We start from the raw sequence: 17104 nt of genomic DNA on the forward strand, positions 1-17104 counted from the left end.
AGCATAGAGGAGGAGGCTGAAACAGGGAGAAAACAGGAGAGGGAGTGAAGAGAGACAGCAAGAATCAGAGAGGACAGGTGACCAGGACTGAGGTCCCTCGGAGCTGGCGTCTGCCTCCAGGGAGCTCCTGAACAGAAGTATCTTTGCTGCTCTTTAAAAGCACCCCTGGGGCGCCTGGGTGGCTCAGTGGGTTAAGCGTCTGCCTTCGGCTCAAGCCATGATCCCAGGGTCCTGGGATTGAGCCCCGCATCGGGCTCCCTGCTCAGTGGGGAGTCTGCTTCTCCCTCTGTCCCTCCCCCTGCTCATGCTCTCTCTCTCAAATAAATAAATACAATCTTTAAAAAAAATTAATAAAAACACCCCAGAAAAGCTCTGATAGGCATGAGATGGAGCTCACACTTCCTCTCTAACACCCCGTGGTGAGGTGCTCAGAGACCCATTGAGGCAGGATCCTCCGGTGGTGCTTAGTCCCCCTCTCCTCCTGGAGCCAGGAGCCAGGCTGTGGCCAGAACACCTCTGGGGGCTGGAGGTCAGGGTCGAGGTGGGATGCCCTAGGGTAGGTCCAGGGCTCAGCGTTCCCTGACAGAGAGGAGGAAAGGCAGAGATAAGAGGAAGTGTGACCTGCTCCAGGGGCAGAGAAGCAGAGGACTCCGTTGCCCAGGACAGGTGAAAACACACCCCTCTGTGACCGACTGTGTCTGTTTCCCCCATCCGGAGCCCCCAGACCAGAGAGGCAACTTCTGTGGCTGCAGTGGAAATGAGAGGCCCACCCAAGTCCCTCTGGGCTGGGCTGGGCTGGGCTGGGCTGGGGCCCAGGCACTACGCTGCTCGCTGCTCGGCAGTTCTCAGGGGAGTGGGGAATTGAAAAGGAAAAGCATCTCTGAGGAGGGTGGGGGGAGGGAGGCTGTGTGGTGTACTCTCTCTCTCTCTGACTTAGCCTAAGCCTCACCCGGGAGAGGAGCGTCTTCGCTCTGCTCTTGGAGCTGCTTTCTGTTACTTCCCCGCCCATCTCTGCTGTCAGCAGCACCAGCAAAGTTGGCCTCAAACTTGAACAGAGCTGAAGGCTCCAGCTTCCCGAAGCTCCGCGGGGGCATCGGGCCTGCCTCAGCCTCCGAACTCAGCTGGTCCGGAGAAGCCGACCCTGGCCAGCTCCCGGGTAGCCCTTGCTCCCCTGGGGGACGCTTCTGCCCCTGGCCTGTCGGCCCCCAGTCTGGGCAGAGGAATGGTGTGCTGAGCTCTCTCTGGAGCCGATCATCTCAGCCTGAAGCTGGAGCAACCCAAGGCCCAAGCCAACATGGCCAACCCGTTGCAGCCTCAGTTTCCCTCAGCCCAAGAGCCAGGCACCGCCTTACCCCTGGACCTGCCGGAGATGGAGATGCTCCTCACGAAGGTGGAAGGCAAGGATGACAAGCCACTGAAGCTGTCCAAGTCCCTCTCGAGGGCCCTGGACCTGGAGCAGAATGGCCACGGCCTGCCCTTCAAGGTGGTATCCGAGGGGCGCCAGGACGCCATGCTCCCCTGGTCGGCCTCTCGGGCCAGCTCTAGGCGGGCGTCCTCCATTGCCACTGCGTCCTCTGCCCAGGACCAAGAAGTCCCCAAAGATTACCTCATCCTTGCCATCGCCTCCTGCTTCTGCCCCGTGTGGCCCCTCAACCTCATCCCCCTCATCTTTTCCATCATGGTAAGTGCTGCTCTCTGTTCCAGGGCTCAGCAGGTGTGTTCCCCGGGCAGACGCCAGATCCTCTGCTCAGGGCACGAGGAAGAGAGAGCTGGGGGCTCGGGGCTCGGGGCTGGGGGCTGGGGCAGACTCCCTTTCTCACCGGGCCTACTGCCCCCGTTGGAGAGGGGGCCAGGGCCAGGAGACCTTCTGTTTGCGGTCTTCCCTCTTCTCTGCTCTTCGGTGTCACAGCTCGACTTTGCACACATCCCTGCTGGGGAGGGGACCCAGGGAGCCACCTGGAGCCAAACTCTACACTGCAGGAAGGCAGGCAAGTTGGGGGGCTTGCCTTCTGCAGGGGGGTGTCCTGAGGAGTCATCCTGAGCAGGGCTGTGCGTCAGTAGAGGTTTGTCCAGCGTGGGGGCTCAGGACCCCGAGTTCTCGGGAGGGGATCCAGCCGACCCCACCCCTCACCCCGGGCCCCCTGGGTATTCCGATGGCCTTTGCCAACTCTGGTTTCCAAGAGTCGGTCGTGGCTTCCCTGCCATGCGCCGGGGGCCCTGGGGCCTGGCTCCCCCGAGGCTGCCCCTTTGGGGAGGGGAGGCTGTTTTTGCTGGGGCCCTCTGGACTTGGTGTCACACTGATTTCAGCATCTGTCTTTAGTCTGTTTTTAGGGTAGGGAGGTCTGGGCCGTGGGTGAAAAATGTGTGTCAGAGGACATGGCTGGCCCTGCCAAGGAGGAGCATGTGGGCTAGTCTTTTCTTCTCACACACTTGTCCTGTAGGCTTCCTAGTAAACAGTCTTAGGTTGTCCCCAAATCAAGCCATTTGGATAGAACTACTTATACAAGATCCACAGAAATGTCCATAGATGTTGGCAAGTGACTTTCGAGGTCCAGGAAGAAGAGGGAGGCGGGGGGGGTGGTGAGAGGGAGAGACCGGGCAGGCAATGGCTTCCAGAAGGTAAATAGAAAGTGGGAATAGTAAACCCCCAGCCCCAGGCTGGTCAGGGCTGGGGGACAGGGTGGGGAGATGCTGTCTGCTTCCCTCTGGAGTGACTCCCCTGCTGAGTCATCTATCACCGAGTCCTCAGGAGCTGGTCACTCCTGCTGCCCCCGGGCTGTCCTCTGAGAAAGCCCCTGTCTCCTCAAACACCTCCTTCCACTTCACGAAGGCCCAGTGTCCAGCCAGGGATGCCTTCCCTGACCCCCCATCAAATCTAGCTCCCCCTGCCAGGACATCAGGGGACCCCGGTGGCATTCCTGAGACTTGGCATGGGCACAAGAGCAAGGGCTGAGCAGGGGCCGGGGGTGGGGGGCGTGTCTTTGAGGAGTTTCCTGTGCGGCCTGCTGTACTTGGGGGTGGCTGGGGGCAGAACCAGGTCCCAGGGGTGCAGCCGGGAGTTCTGGGCAGGGCCAACCTCTTGGTTACAGGGAGAAGCCCCAGGAGGGGAGACAGGCTTCAGGGAGGGAAGCCACAGAGGGGCCAGGAGAGAACAGTTGCTGGAATCCATCTCCTTGTGGGGGCGGCAGGGTGCAGGCTGGGTAGACGCTGCCTTTGTCAAAGGCGCCTGCATCCAAGACTGTGAGACCACTGAGCCCACCCCCAGGGCATTTCTACAGCCTTCTCAGGTTCCCGAGTCAGTTCCAGAGGCCACTGGGTCAGGGGCAGGGAATCCGGTGCTAAGCCAAAGCCAGACCCCATCACCAGTTCCCAGGAGCCTCCAGTCCGGTGGGGAAAAACTTGTAAACAGATCCTATAACCCATTGCAAGAAGTGCTCATGCTAGACAAAACCTCAGCATATCGTGGGGCCTTGGGCAAGTCGCTGAAATCTCTCTTCTCAGTATTCCCATCTGCAAAATGGGTGTCACATAACACCTACATTAGAGAGCTGTGTGGGGGTGAAGTGAGATGAGCTGCACGAAGGGCTGAAGAGCAAGTGCTCTTACACCTTAGCAATAATTGAGTGGGACCTGAGTGTCTCCCTGGCCGGGGGTGGGAAGCCATCATGAGTTTTTTGGGGTTTTCTTAGAGCTTTGACATATAATACACATATCATACAATTCACCTGTTCAAAGTGTACAATTCAAAGATTTTTAGTATCTTCACAGATCCATGCAACCATAACCATAGTCAGTTGTAGAACATTTTCCTCATCTCCAGAAAAGCCCATCCTTTTTTTTTTTTTATCACCCCATCTCTCCCTTGATCCCTCTCAGACCTAACAAACCAGTAATCTTTCTGTCTCTATGGATTTGCCTCTTCTGGACAGTTCATACCGGTGGAATCATACAGCGTGTTGTCCTTTGGGACCAGCAGCAAGCTTCACCCGGCATTTACATCACAGGGCCCGGAGACAAAGAAAGGTGTGGTCAGGTTTCCATTTTGGTGGAGCAGGTTGGTGCAGGGTAAGAGGAGGGGTGGAAGGAGGCTCTCTGAGCCTGGCAGTTGGGAGAAGGAACCTTTGCAGGAACACTAGGTGAGAGATGAAGAGGTCTGGACCAAGGCCCTGGCAAGGGGCAGATAGGGTTTCTGGAAACCTAAGAGTTGTTAACACAGAACATTTATTTATTTACTCAGTGAATCATTCACTTGACTGGCAAGTTGCTTGTTTGGAGGCAACTAAATGGTAGAGAATGATTAGGTCCCCCTTGAATGAATATGCCTCTTTTACCAATGAGGCGCCATGCTAGGCATTTGGGAGGATGGATGACATGGTCTGTTTGACATGGCCAAAGGATGCAAGGTTATGGTGATGGAAGGAGGTGGGCAGGGACCCGCTCTAGGAATTTAAGTTTTATCCCAGTGGCTCTGAGGAGCCCTTGAAAAATTTTAAGCAGAGACATGATGTGGTCTGTTCAAATTTTAAAACCAACACCCAACTGCACTGTGGGAAATGAGCTGACCTGGCAGGACTGGGAGTAGGGAGACCCCATAGTAGGCTTTTGAGACAGTCCAGGTGGGCTGATGAAGGCATGGACCAAGCAGTGGCTTAGGAAGGAGGGCACCGATGAGAGAATTGTTGAAGAGAAAATAACAGCACTTTCTTCACACTCCTGATTATCCAACTCCAAGATAGAGCTGTCTCTAAGACAGCGCTGGGGACTGCGGCATTTAAGGGGTGGGCAGAAGGAAGTGGACAGGAAAGAGGTTTTTTTTTTTTTTTTAAGATTTTATTTATTAATTTGACAGAGAGAGAGAGAGATAGCCAGAGCAGGAACACAAGCAGGGGGAGTGGGAGAGGGAGAAGCAGGCTTCCCGCCGAGCAAGGATCATGACTTGAGCCGAAGGCAGATGCTTAACAACTGAGCCACCCAGGCGCCCCAGGAAGGAGTTTTGAAAAGAATATTTTGGGGGGGTGGGAGGCTAAATAGAAGAGAGGGGGAGACGCCCAGGGAGGAGTGAGTTTGAAAGGAGGAGGGATGGTCAAATGCAGTGCAGAGGTCAGGTCCAATAAAGATGGGAGTGTCCACTGGCTGGGCCATTTACCGACCCCCGGTTACCCTGGTGATGGACAGGGTTAGGCAAAAAGGAGAGAGGTGACTGATGAGTTTCATGAAGAGATGGGATCCCGAAGAAGGACCCCGTCCCCGGGAGCCTGCAGGAAAGGCCATGAGGGCAGAAGCAGATAAAAATACTCAAAGGAAAAGGAGTTGGCTCATGCTGTATGGGCTCCATGCCAGCAGGGATGTGGAGGGCAAGGCCATTTGCTGAGAAAGAAGGGCCTGGTGACAGGGGAGAGGAGAGGTGACAAGGAACAGAGAGGTCAATGGCCTGAGGGCTCTGCTGAGGCTGGAGACCATGGGTCTGAGTTGTTATCAGTCTGCGTGGTGGTGCATTTTTTCTCCAGCTATAGGTATGGAGTCACAGATGGGACATTGGGCCCACCCGAGGCTGGGGATGGCAGAGTTGCCATGAGGGCAGACCCAGTGGCACAGAATGATGCTGGTGAGGGGGGCAGAGGTGGCACACTCAGGGATCAGGCTGGACTGGGAGGGAGTGAGGCTGGGAAGATTGTGATGACCTTGGAGGAGAGGGAGGGGTCACAGGTTGAGGCTCAAAGACGTCGAAGGACAGATGCCGTGTGAGAGAGGCGTGAGAGAGACACCAGGGGCTGAGATTTCAGCAGAGGGGCCGTGTGGGGTGGTGGCGAGGGTGAGTATAGCTGTGGAAATGAATTTCCAAAGAGAACCATGAGAAGCCAGGAAGAAGGAGCCTGAGGAAGCCCTGTGTTAAGGGCTAATTATTCTCATTTAACACATGAGGCAACTTGAGCAGTGCCTTGCCCATGGTCACACAACTGGTAAGAGGCATGTCAGCCGGATGCTGAATCTAGTGTTGTCTCCATGACCCCGCCCTGCATCTACCTCTGGGGACAAGGATGGTGTGTCCCTCCCAGGAAAGCCAAACCTTTGGGGCATTTGTTCAGGGAGGGAAGAATCCCCTTTCTTCCCTCTTTCTCTCCACTCTCCCCCCTCCCACCCGCTGTCCTTCCCCACCCCTATTGACTCCACCGGTGGGAGACTAATGGACCAGCAGCGTCCTTCCCACTGTGACTCAGACAGGGGCCTGCTGTGACAGGAGCTCAACCCGAGGGGCTGGGATCCCAGGTATCCAGACCCAGCCCTGCTCAGCACCGCAGCCTCCCTTGAGCCTCCCGAGGTGGCCAGGGCACCTGGCTTCATCCATTCTACTCCTGGGTCAGGCTGAGAAAAGGCCATGTTCCTCAATGCCAGCAAGGTCTCCTGTCCACAAGGGGAGCTGGACCCCAGGCCTTCAGCTGACAACAGTGCTTAAACCAGCATCAGATAGACCTGGGTGTGGGCGCCTGGGTGGCTCAGTTGGTTGGGCGACTGCCTTCGGCTCAGGTCGTGATCCTGGAGTCCTGGGATCGAGTCCCGCATCGGGCTCCCTGCTCGGCGGGGGGTCTGCTTCTCCCTCTGACCCTCTTCCCTCTCGTGCTGTCTCTCATTCTCTCTCTAATAAATAAATAAAATCTTTAAAAAAAAAAAAAAAAAAAAGAAAAAAAAGATAGACCTGGGTGTGCTTCCCAGGCCATGAGACCATGTCCAAATCCCTCAACCGCCTTCTATAGCCTCAGTTCTCTCATCTATAAAATAGGTGTAATAAGACCGTCAACCCCATAAATCTGTCCGGAGGATTAACTGGGTTAATATGTGTGAAAACACCTAGCACAGAGCCTGCCACATAGAAAATGGCAGTGGTTACTGTTATCATTAACGCTAAATGAAACACTGTAATGTCAGAGGAAAGAGCAGATCCCCAGTGGACAAGCAATTCTGACTTTAGCCAATTTGGGGGAGACTGGAGTGTCAGCCCTCGTGACACTATTGCAGGGGGAGGGGCAGCCCTGTCTGTGGTTTTGGTGGAAGCCTCTGAGCAGCCCCTTCTCTGTCTTTCCTCCTACCCCATGCAGGAGTGTGAAAGAGGTCCAGAGTGGCTCAACACCTCCTTTCTCAGGCATTCTGGATGACCTGGTTATTTAACTGACCTGCTGCAGGCTCCCTTTCATGCATTTATGCATTCACCCAGCGGGAGCACTGAGCCCCACCCAGCCAGCACTGATGATTGGCTGGCACCCAGACATGTGGCTGAGAATATTGACATACTTCTGAATGGGTTGGCAAACAGTTGCTATCTCCAGGTCCTAAGCATCCCCAACCACTCCCACTCCCACCCACCACATGGCAGCTGCCCTGACTCCTTCCCCAGGACCACGCCCGCCCATGCCTCTCCACTCTCCAGCAACTGAAGTTAACCCTGTAATCAGGGCATTCCAGAAAGAATTGCATTGTTGTAGAGAGAGGGACGTGAAGGGGGCATGGGGAGGCACATCCCTTGGCTTTGACCTGCCCGGATTTGCTTGATCTCTGTGGAAGGACAAATAGCTGATCATCGAGCAGCTGATCACATCTTTTCAGTTCTCCACAGATCTGCTAGGGCTTGACCAGAGCCTCATGGGGGGAAGAAACTCTTTCCTGATAAGTTCTGTTACCACCCTCCCCTGGCTGGTTTCATCCCCTGGCAGCTCTCTCCAGCACCTTCCTTACCCCATCCACTTCCCTCCCCACCCCCTACCAGCTCTCAGACTCTTTTCAGTGCCTTTCTTCACTGACCTATTAACCCGAATTCATTTTCTCCCTTACCATTCCCACAACCATTGCAATCACAAATGATCTATTAATTCACAGTCATTACAACCATCACTGCAATTATCATTGTGTCTTCAACTTGAGCCATTTTGTATAAAGGGAAGAGGATGCCACTAAGTGGGGTTTGAAATGCAGCTGGTAATTTACTCATAAAAAGTAATGAAGGGTCTTCTTCCATCCCTGAGGTCCAGGGATGGGTTTTTCACTTGGAAACTAATGCGGGGACTTCAGAAACGAGTGCCAGCTGGTGGCAAGCAACTTCTATATGTAAAAGTAGGGCTCTACTCTTCAAGGCAGCTATTGACTTCATTTTACAGATCAGAAAACTAAGACTTAAAGAAGGGTTGTGAGGTTTACATTGGACGGCGTATGACAGATAAAGTGTATGATCCAACAAAGCAGGTGCAGTCAGGTCTGCCCTGCTCATTCGGTCTTTCCCAGTGCATCTCCCTCAACGCTGTCTCTCAGGCTCAAAGGAACATGCATGACTGGGATGCATAGGCTCATGGCTCTGTGGATAAAGAAGAGGGATTGGGTTTAGATGACTGAAAAATTCATCTCTCCCTCTCTTGCTTCCCCTCCCCACCTCTCATACCCAAGCAATGACACGTGCACCTCTCTCCACGGTCCTGAACCAATGTCCTGCCCAATGCACAATGATTTCTCTGGCAAGTGAGGAGCAGGACTCATCTCCAGCCCTGTGGCCCTCCACCGCATGCCATGCTTACAGCTGAGAATGAGTCTCTTGGTCCTTGAGAGCTTGTTTGGAGGTTCTAGCAGGGGAGCGCAGCTACTCGTATACCCTTGACCGAAGAACGGTCCTCCTCTATCGGGGAAGGTCGTCCTCTTCGACCGAGCACGCAGCTTCGGGAGGGACGCACATGGAGCGGTGAGGGAGGAAGGGGACACCCGCCTAGCCAGCCAGATCAGCCGAATCAACCCTGGCGATCAATGGGGTGACAGATGTCGCAGCCAGATCGCCCTCACATCCGAGAATGAGTCTCTTGGTAATGATTCAAGGTAGCCCCAGAATTTCTAACGCAGAACTTCCTGGAAATTCCTGAAGCTTTTCTGTATGTTGCCTCCGCTTCCTCCCAAGAGGAAGGTGTTGCCTTGGTGTTGAAGTCCTTCGTTCAGTGACCTGGGCTGGCCATGCAGAGAGCCGGAGGTGGCATGGGTTAGTGGGTGGGGCCCAAACCCAGATAACAGATATCTTTCCTGTGGGACCCATTGCCTTTATTTCATTCATGAATCTTCTATTAACTTGGAGCATTCCACTGGCTAAGTTCAGTGGTTAGAAAACAGACTCTCCTCTCATTCTTTTTCTCTTCTTTCATTCTTTACTTCCTCAAATACTTACTGAACACTTCTTAGGGCCAGTCCCTAGGTTACATAAGAGGGACACCAAGCTTGAGGCTGTGCGGTCCCTGTCTTCAAGTCTAGGGCAAGAGACTGACACAAGAACTAATGACACAAAGTGGGAAGGGAGGAAAAGAGCATGGTTTAAGATGCTACGGGAGCCCCAAGGAGGGGCTGATTAATTGCTTGTGGGCACCAAGGGAAGTTTTACTGGAGGTGACTCTTGAAGGGTGAGAAGAGCTACGGAGGTAGCAACACGGTAATGAGGAAAGGCATTCCAGCAGAGAGAGCAGTCCACGAAAAAGCACTGAGGCATAAAAATGTGTCCCTTTCGGGGCATGTGGCTGGCTCAGTTGGTTGAGAATGCGACCTTAATCTTAATCTCAGGGTCATGAGTTCAAGCTCCATATTGGGCATGGAGCCTACTTAAATTTTTTTTTAAAAATTAAAAAAAGAAACAGAAAAAATTAATTTTAAAAATGTATCCATTTTATGGGGTGTCATATGACCAGGCTTATGGCTTAAAGACCTGACCTTGGCTGTTGAGAACAGGTCGGCTGGGGGCAAGGCTGGAGCAGAGAGACTAGTGAGGAGGAGGCTGGTGTAGTCTCTAGATGAAATCTATCATGGGAGTGGGCTAGGGCAGTGGAGTTGGCTGGAAAGGTACAGACAGATCTGAGGGACATTAGAAAGGTCAGGAACTCATACCTGATTGTATTTGAGGATGAGGAGAGACAGAGAAGAAGCCTCTCACCTGGGGTCATGCAGCTGGGACAGCTGTGGAGGGTGGGGACAGGCCCCCAAGAGGTCTGGCTCCAAAACCTGTGCTCCCTTCCGGGCTGCCCAGCTACACCTGCTCCCGGTCGAGTCCTTGCCAGGTCCAGGTGTGCCTGTGAGTCTCAGGATGGGCTGTTGCCTGAGTCCCTGCCCATGCCCCTCCTCAAGCCAGAGACCCACCTTCTCTTTAATCTCTCAATGGATGACACTCGTCCACTGTCATTGGGCACCCTGAGGTCCAGAGGCATGGACACTCACAACTTTCTGCCCAGACCTGCCTGCAGACCTGTTGAGGTGTGAGACCTGTACCCACATTTGTCCAGTCTCCAAGGACGGCAGCTCTCTCCTCTGCTGCCTGTAGTTCATCCCTGTGCTCAAGTTCAGATCTCTCTCTCCGCTGCCCTGGGACATTGGGGCACCAATCACTTCTTGGTCTTTTCAGCTTCTTCCTCTGACTGAATCTTTTTCTTTCCTGTTTTGATGAAATCCTCTATTTGTCTCACCCAGTTGTAGCACGCCACCCCCAACAATGCCTACAAGACAAAATCCAGATTCCATTTTGTGATAGACAGCGCCCTTCCTGACCTGGCCTTTCTTCCCTTCTCCAGTTGCTTCTCTCACACCTACATGATGCTCTGTGCTCCAGCCTCTCATTTATAAAATGGCCTAAGAACACTCCCTAACTCATAGGAGTGTTAGGATGCTCTAATGCTCTGCTGGATGGCAAGGTTTAACACAGTTCCTGGTCCAAGGTAGATGTTTAAATAAGGTTAAGGATTATTATTATTATTATGCTGGTGGAGGTGGAGGAGTCTTGGTGGGCTTCCCAGAGGGGGTGACGTTGGAGGCAGTCCTCAAAGGATGGAGAGGATGTCATAGATGGTTGAGGGGGAGCGGGAAGGCGGGCAGGAGAGTTGCACTGGCAGGTGTTCAGACCCTAGAGGAGTTCAGACTGGCTGGGCCCAGAGGTTGTGGAAGAGAAGAGTAAAGGATAAAATCTGGAAGGGCAAAGCTAACCTGGGTTCAGACTTTGTTCTGGGGACAGTGGGGGGCCATGGAAGATGCTGGGCAGGATCACTGGCTAAGCCACCATCATCTCCTTAAACTCGAGCATCAGCTCCCGACTCTCCACCTCCTCTCTGATCCTGCCCCACAACCGCATGCCAGGGGCCTAGCACAGGGCCCGGCATCAATCTCTGTGGAGGGGAATGGTGGTGTGGGGAGTGGCCTGGAGAGGAAGAGCATAGAGCTGGGGGCTGGGTCTTCAGGAGGCCGTTGTGCTGGCTTGAGTGAGATGTGGCACGGACCCAGGGCAGGTGCAAGGCAGCCGGGGAGGACTGCAATGGAATTGACCAGGAGAGGAAACTTACTGGTCGGGCAGCATGGGACAGGCATTGTGACCGAATGGGAGGACTCCAGGCTGTGACCAGTAATGGGGCAAGTGGGCGAGGAGCACAAGGCCAGGAGCAGATCTGAGGCAAAGCAAATCTGATGGCATCAAACACTGGCAGGAGGTGGCTCTGTCCTGGGAGGAGCTTGAATAGGGAGCCATGAGGTGGGGTAGGGGGTTGGTTAGGTTTCTGCAGGGAGAAAAGGACAGGACCTGGGGGAGGGTGGCGCCCTCATGAAGAGAACAGAGAGGCAAAAGTATCCTCCCTGAACTTCAGCTTCTTTAAAAGTGGACAACACTGCCAACCGCACAGGATTGTGAGATCACTCAAAGAGATCATTCAGGTACTGTCCTTAGCAAGCTGTCCGGCACAAAGTAAGTGTTCAATAAATCATCACCACCACCACCACCACCATCATCAAGGGACTCAACTACATTTCCATGCTGAACTCAGGAGCCTCCAATAATTGGAAAATAAAATAACCAAATAAGTGGCCTTAGACCTTGAAAGCAGTCACACCTTTAGGGGACTCCTGCCTGTAGCTGTTCTAGAAGTCCAGGAAGCATCAGAGAGTTCCAGAGCTGAAGGAGTCTGGAGGTCACAGGCCAGCCCCGGCCAGCAGGTTGACTCCTGAACCATCCCGGGCAGGGGTGTGGCACACTCCATGGACATGCTTGGGACACACCTCCTATCGAGCCACTCCAGGACCTCCCAAGATCCTTTCTGGTCATCCCCACACTCACCCACCTGCTTTCACCAAATTAAATAAGGCTGAGAAAACCCGAGCTCACTGAGAAAGAGTAAAGTATCAAATGGGCCCCTGTGAAGCCCGGCGAGGCTCCCCACACACCCCAGCCTCTCTAGTTCAAGCCCAAGATGCCTGCCTTTCTGATGTGATTTGGGAAGTCGGCTTGTTTGAATAGGGATGTGGTTCCTGGGTGGGAAATGAGAGAAGGTAGGATCAATTATACTTTTTTCCTGTTGTGGAAGAGGGGTCACAGAGGAAAAGAGGCAGGCACCTCAGGCCACAGAAAAAGCCAAGGGGCCGTCTTAGTGTGGCCGTAGCAGTGAGCCTTGGGCAGGGGTCCAGGGAGGCCTGGCTTATCTGCTCCTGCCAGCTCAGCATGACCTGGCCCCGACCCATCCTCCCGCACCCTCAGTCTCCACCTGCCACCTGCCTCATCACCGTCCTGAGAGGAAGTGCCCTGCATTGCTCGGTTCTGCTTCCAGCGAGGGGCAGGCTCGGTTGGGGGTTCCCACAAGGGGTGTGGGAATCCAGGCCAGTTCTGCAGGAGAAGCCTGCTTCCCGTCACCAAGGTGGGTGCTGCAATGTGGGCTGTGGTGGGGGCTGGGTGGGTTCGGGAGGCCCAGGCAGGGGGCCCCCCACAGGTCTGCTGGGAACAGCCTTCCCGAGGTCTCTGCCACCGTCTCTCTGCAGTCCCGAAGTAGTGTGCAGCAAGGGGACCTGGACGGGGCCCGGAGGCTGGGCCGCCTGGCCCGGCTGCTCAGCATCACCTTCATCATCATGGGGATCATCATCATCGTTGTGGCCGTGACCGTCAATTTCGCAGGTGAGGCCCAGCCACATGGAGCTGAGCGAGCCAGCTTGCTTGGGGTGAGGACCACGGAAGGGTGCAGCTCAGCTCCCTGGGGAGGGGGCGGTGGGAATGGGGTAAGAGCCTGTGGGGGACACGGGCTGATCCTCTCTGAGAAGCGACCCCATCCCCGGCAGGGCCCAGTCGAGTGGGACTGGCTTCTGCCTTGCCTTATGCCCGGATCATTAGGAAAGGGTGTGGGAAGAGCCGGGGGCCTGGGAAGCAGAGGTGGCCAGCTCCGGTCTCCGCTCTGAGAGCCTTGCGGCCTGGGCCAGTGTCGTGTCTGGCTGAGTTTTGTGAGCGTCACCGAAGATCATGGTTGTGATGCCACTTGGTGAATGGTGGGCCTGCCCTGCAAGCACTCCTGTTGGGACGGCCAGCACAGACCAGACATAACCAACGCACGTGGTGGAAGTCTGGCAGTAACTCTTGTGAGCCCCAGAGCTGGCCCAGGGAAGTGAACCCCGCAGGGGCACCATTTTCAAGGGTGACTCTCAGCTGCTCAACAGCCGGCGCAGCTCCGCGTGTCTGGGCTCTGTGGGGCGCTTTGTCCATTTCCCTACCTGCACGTACCCGCCTTGCGAAGCCCCCCCAAGCCTCTCTGACTCTTGCACTGGTCAGTCTAAGCTTTTCCCCTAGACTTCACTACTCCAGTGGCTGATGACACCAGGAATTTGTCAGAAATGCAGAGTCTCAGGCCCCGGCCCAGAGCCACTGAATCAGAATCTGCATTTCAATACGATTCCAGGCCCGGGCCTTAAAGGAGGCACTGAGCTATAGAACATGGGGGTTCAACCTGGGGCAGAAAGCCTGGGATTCAGCGGTGGGGTCATGGGCAACCTTGGCCACTTTGGAGAGGGAAGACGAGCTCAGGTGTGTAATCAGGCCGCCCGGCTTCAAAATCCACGGCCCCCACTGTGCAAGTGTCGGAAATGAAGTGCGTTCCGTGCTCTCTGTGGGGCAGGGGCCCGCCTGCATGGGCATTAGCTCGGGAGCACCCTCTATGTGCCTCAGTCCCCTCTGCCCCCCGCCCCTTGTCACGCTCACCATAACTGTCGACGGCAAATGACCACTACTGAACTCAAATTGGCAAAGGGAATTGTTTAAAAAATTCAGGCCTCGATGGTTCTCTGTTTGGGGGTCGCGTGGCGCCGTGAACCCATGCCTTGTCGCAGGTGGGAGCTCATTTCCACCGAGAGACCCCAATCAGACGACCCTGGTGCCATTTCCTGCCTGGAAACAAAACCCCAAATCCTCCAAACGAGCTCTGTTCTGCCGTGACTGTTCCCTTTACAGTGCAGAAGAAATAAAACAGGCCAGGGCGCTGCGCAGGCGGAGGCTGGCCCCCTGGAGGCCTCCACTCTCACGCTGCTCCCCCCTCCCACAGGAGGACAGGACGGTGACGTCCCTGCGCCCCCAAAGCACGAACTTGGAGGGAAGCCCCCAGGTCTCCCCACTGTCAGCCCACCTCAGATGTGAAAAGCGCGAAGAATGATGGATGGGGTTTAATCTCATGGACGCTGCCCGGTATTTGGCCTCCATGCGCTGGCTGGTTACTCATCCCCACTGTTTGCTGGGATCCACCACACAGCACATACTGCCTATTTGAGGAGGAACCAGCCCCGCGGATGAGACGGAGACGAGAGGGACTGGACGGTGGCAGGAGAGAAGCAGCACACTCCCTGCGTGTCTGAGGACCGGGAGCCAAGACGTGGGACTTTCTCTTTTGTATTTTTCTTGGGTGGGGTGGGGTGGGGTGTAAAAAAGACTATTTGCATGCTTTGTGCCACGTGCTTGCTGCGATCGCAGCTCAGGGGCCCATCTGCCGCCCGGCGTCCGCTCTGGGATCCCCTTGGGCACCCAAGATGAGCAGCTGGAGAGAGGTGACAGCCACATGCATGACAGGTGGAGGCACCAAGAGGTATGTTGGTGAAGACACGACCCACAGACTTCTCCAGCTTTTCAGTCTCAGGAGCCTCTCTGCTGAGAACTCTGGTCCCAGCGTGTTTCCCAGGATGACCCAGCCTACCTCTCGCTCCCTCCCCTCCCTGTGCTGTCGCCTGGGGCCTGACCCCAGCCCTGCTCAGCCAGTCAGGATCAGCCTGGGCCTGAGCTCGCCTCCAGCCATGGCCTCCCTGATGGTCTAGGCTGCACACTTGGGGCCCCGTGCAGAGTGGCTCAGGTGGGGCTTGGACTCCGGCTCCCAGCCTAGCAGCACCTGATGCTCTGTGCCTTACTTACCCTGTGTCCCTGGCCATCCACACACTGCAAAAGCTTTCCCTGCAGGGGGTTTTGGGACCACCTCTGGGGGGAGGACTTCCATGAGCTCTCAGGCTGTAAGCAGGGGGGTGGGCCAGAGGGTTTTTCTGAAGGTTTATTGTTGATTTGGTCTAGAGAGTTCTAAGACAGAGGGAAGAGCGTGGCTGAAGGGGCCAGTCTTTGGGGGAGTGGGAGGCCCTGGGCTTGGGAATACACTCACATGCCTGGAGGCGGGGGGGCGACACTGTGGCCTCTGTCTCAGGACCTAATGGGACACCTGAAAAGACTGAGCAGGGTCCTTTGACCTCCTGCCTGGTTTCTGGCCCTGGGATTCTCCCCAGACTTCCGCTGGCGCAGGCCCTGCCCACAGGGGCCTCTCTTTTGCTCACCTACCTCGCTGGCTTCAGCTCCCAGACCCTCAGACAGGAAAGCTCTAGGCTTTCCCGCTCTGGGAGGCCCTGCCCAGCAGCCAGGGTTACTGCCCTTGCTGGGAGGGCATGTTCCCAGCGGCAGCCAGACTAGCCCCAGGCTGGCAAAGACTGTTTCCCCGGACACCCATTCAGGGCCCCTGCCTGTCTCCCCGACGCTCCTCAGAGACTCCTGGGAGGGAGTCTGTTAGCACAGAGGCTCTGTCTACCAGGAGGTGTCCCAGGTGCAGCTCTGAGCCTTCTAGGAGGGCGTTCGTGGCAGGAGAGGGGTGTAGGGCCCAGGGGCCCTGGGTGGGTCCCTCTGGGGCCTGCGTTCCTGCGTCAGTTCCCCCACCTGGGGAGCAGACTCCAACCTCTCCGGACCCTAAAGGAGGGGCTGGCTTTGCTTTACAAGACCTTTGAGGCCACAATAGAGATGCCTCTGTTGGGGGAGGGAGGGAGTGAGCCCAGAGGATTTGCGTCACTTGTGAAGGCAGCTCAGGCCAGGAGGTGAGTCATGAGGTCTACGGAACTGGTGGCTCATGAGCTGGTGGTCTCCTGGCAGCCCCGGGGGCCCCAGCCTCAGCACCCCAGGGAGAAGAGGGAAAGTAACCAGCCGGTTTAGGCATGGTCTTGTAGGGAAAACGATGGCCAGGGTGGGGCTCTGTGGACTCTGTGCGCACTGTGACCAGCATACACACCCCAACCTGCCCCGGGCCCCCGCAGTCACGCCCGCATTTCACACCCGCACCGACACACGCTCGTTCACACTCAAAGCCCAGAACAGTAGAGAAAGAGGGAAGCTGCTGGCGGACAGCCACAGGACAGCTGGGACACCCATCGATGTAGGTGAGGACAACTTGGGAAACTTCTAGTTGTACCAAGGACGGAGCTCAGAGGCGCTGAGGGTTGTGGAAGGAGCCTGATCCCCCTGGCAGGAGGAGCACAAGCCTGAGGACCAGGAACCCTGCAGAGATCCGACTGGGAGGGAGGGTCCCCTGACTCCCCTGCTGCCTCCACCCACAGGCAGCCTGGCACCCCAAGGCCTCACCCCCTGCTCCCAGCTCCATCATGGGTCCCGCCGCTGGCTGCCTGAACCCAGCGGTCCTCCAGCTTGGGGCGCTGACACAGCCTCTCCCGTGTCCAGGGGAAGCAGCGAGAACTACTCCCCCATCCCACCCCACCCCCGCCCCACCCCGCCGCCACCCAGCACCACACTCTCCAGTTGGCTCCTCTGTATTGCTTGGCATGGAAAGAAATAAAGCTGAAAGTGCACGTGCACCATGGGTCTGTGTCTTTGTGCTGCTGGGGTCCAGGGGTCCCCAACAAAGGGGGGCGGGGGGAATGCACTCAGCCTGTTGGTTCCAGGGTTGGGGCCGGGAGCTGGGCAGTGGGAAGCCTGGGCACGCTCGAGGTGTTCCCCTGGGCAAGTTTGTCCTCCCCAGGCCTCAGTTTCTCCAGTGAAGAATGCCAGACCCACCTTCCC

At 55.9% G+C, this 17104-nt stretch overlaps 1 protein-coding gene across 5 annotated transcripts; it reads left to right on the top strand.

The window, feature by feature from the left end:
• Positions 1–852: 852 nt before the first annotated feature.
• LOC118549268 (trafficking regulator of GLUT4 1) lies at positions 853–16899 on the top strand. Of its 5 annotated transcripts, none has more exons than XM_078068098.1 (3): positions 858–1681; positions 12796–12928; positions 13142–14401. In XM_078068098.1, the coding sequence occupies exons 1-3, from the start codon at positions 1295–1297 to the stop codon at positions 13204–13206; spliced, it is 585 nt and encodes a 194-aa protein (XP_077924224.1). In that variant the 5' UTR covers positions 858–1294; the 3' UTR covers positions 13207–14401. The 5 variants fall into 5 exon arrangements, with proteins under 5 accessions (XP_077924223.1, XP_077924226.1, XP_077924224.1 ...); XM_078068099.1 differs by having other exon boundaries at positions 860–1681; positions 14249–14401; XM_078068096.1 differs by having other exon boundaries at positions 864–1681; positions 14340–16899.
• The last annotated feature ends 205 nt before the right edge of the window (positions 16900–17104 follow it).

The sequence above is a fragment of the Halichoerus grypus genome, chromosome 2, assembly GCF_964656455.1.
Source record: "Halichoerus grypus chromosome 2, mHalGry1.hap1.1, whole genome shotgun sequence".
Lineage (NCBI taxonomy): Eukaryota > Metazoa > Chordata > Mammalia > Carnivora > Phocidae > Halichoerus > Halichoerus grypus.

Bases quoted from the DNA above. Each gene is read 5' to 3' on its own strand.
- LOC118549268 (XM_078068096.1), top strand. From the start codon at position 1,295: ATGGCCAACCCGTTGCAGCCTCAGTTTCCCTCAGCCCAAGAGCCAGGC. The intron at 1,682-12,795 runs GTAAGTGCTGCT...GTCTCTCTGCAG, and splicing joins CCCTCATCTTTTCCATCATG to TCCCGAAGTAGTGTGCAGCA. The intron at 12,929-14,339 runs GTGAGGCCCAGC...CCCCTCCCACAG, and splicing joins CGTGACCGTCAATTTCGCAG to GAGGACAGGACGGTGACGTC.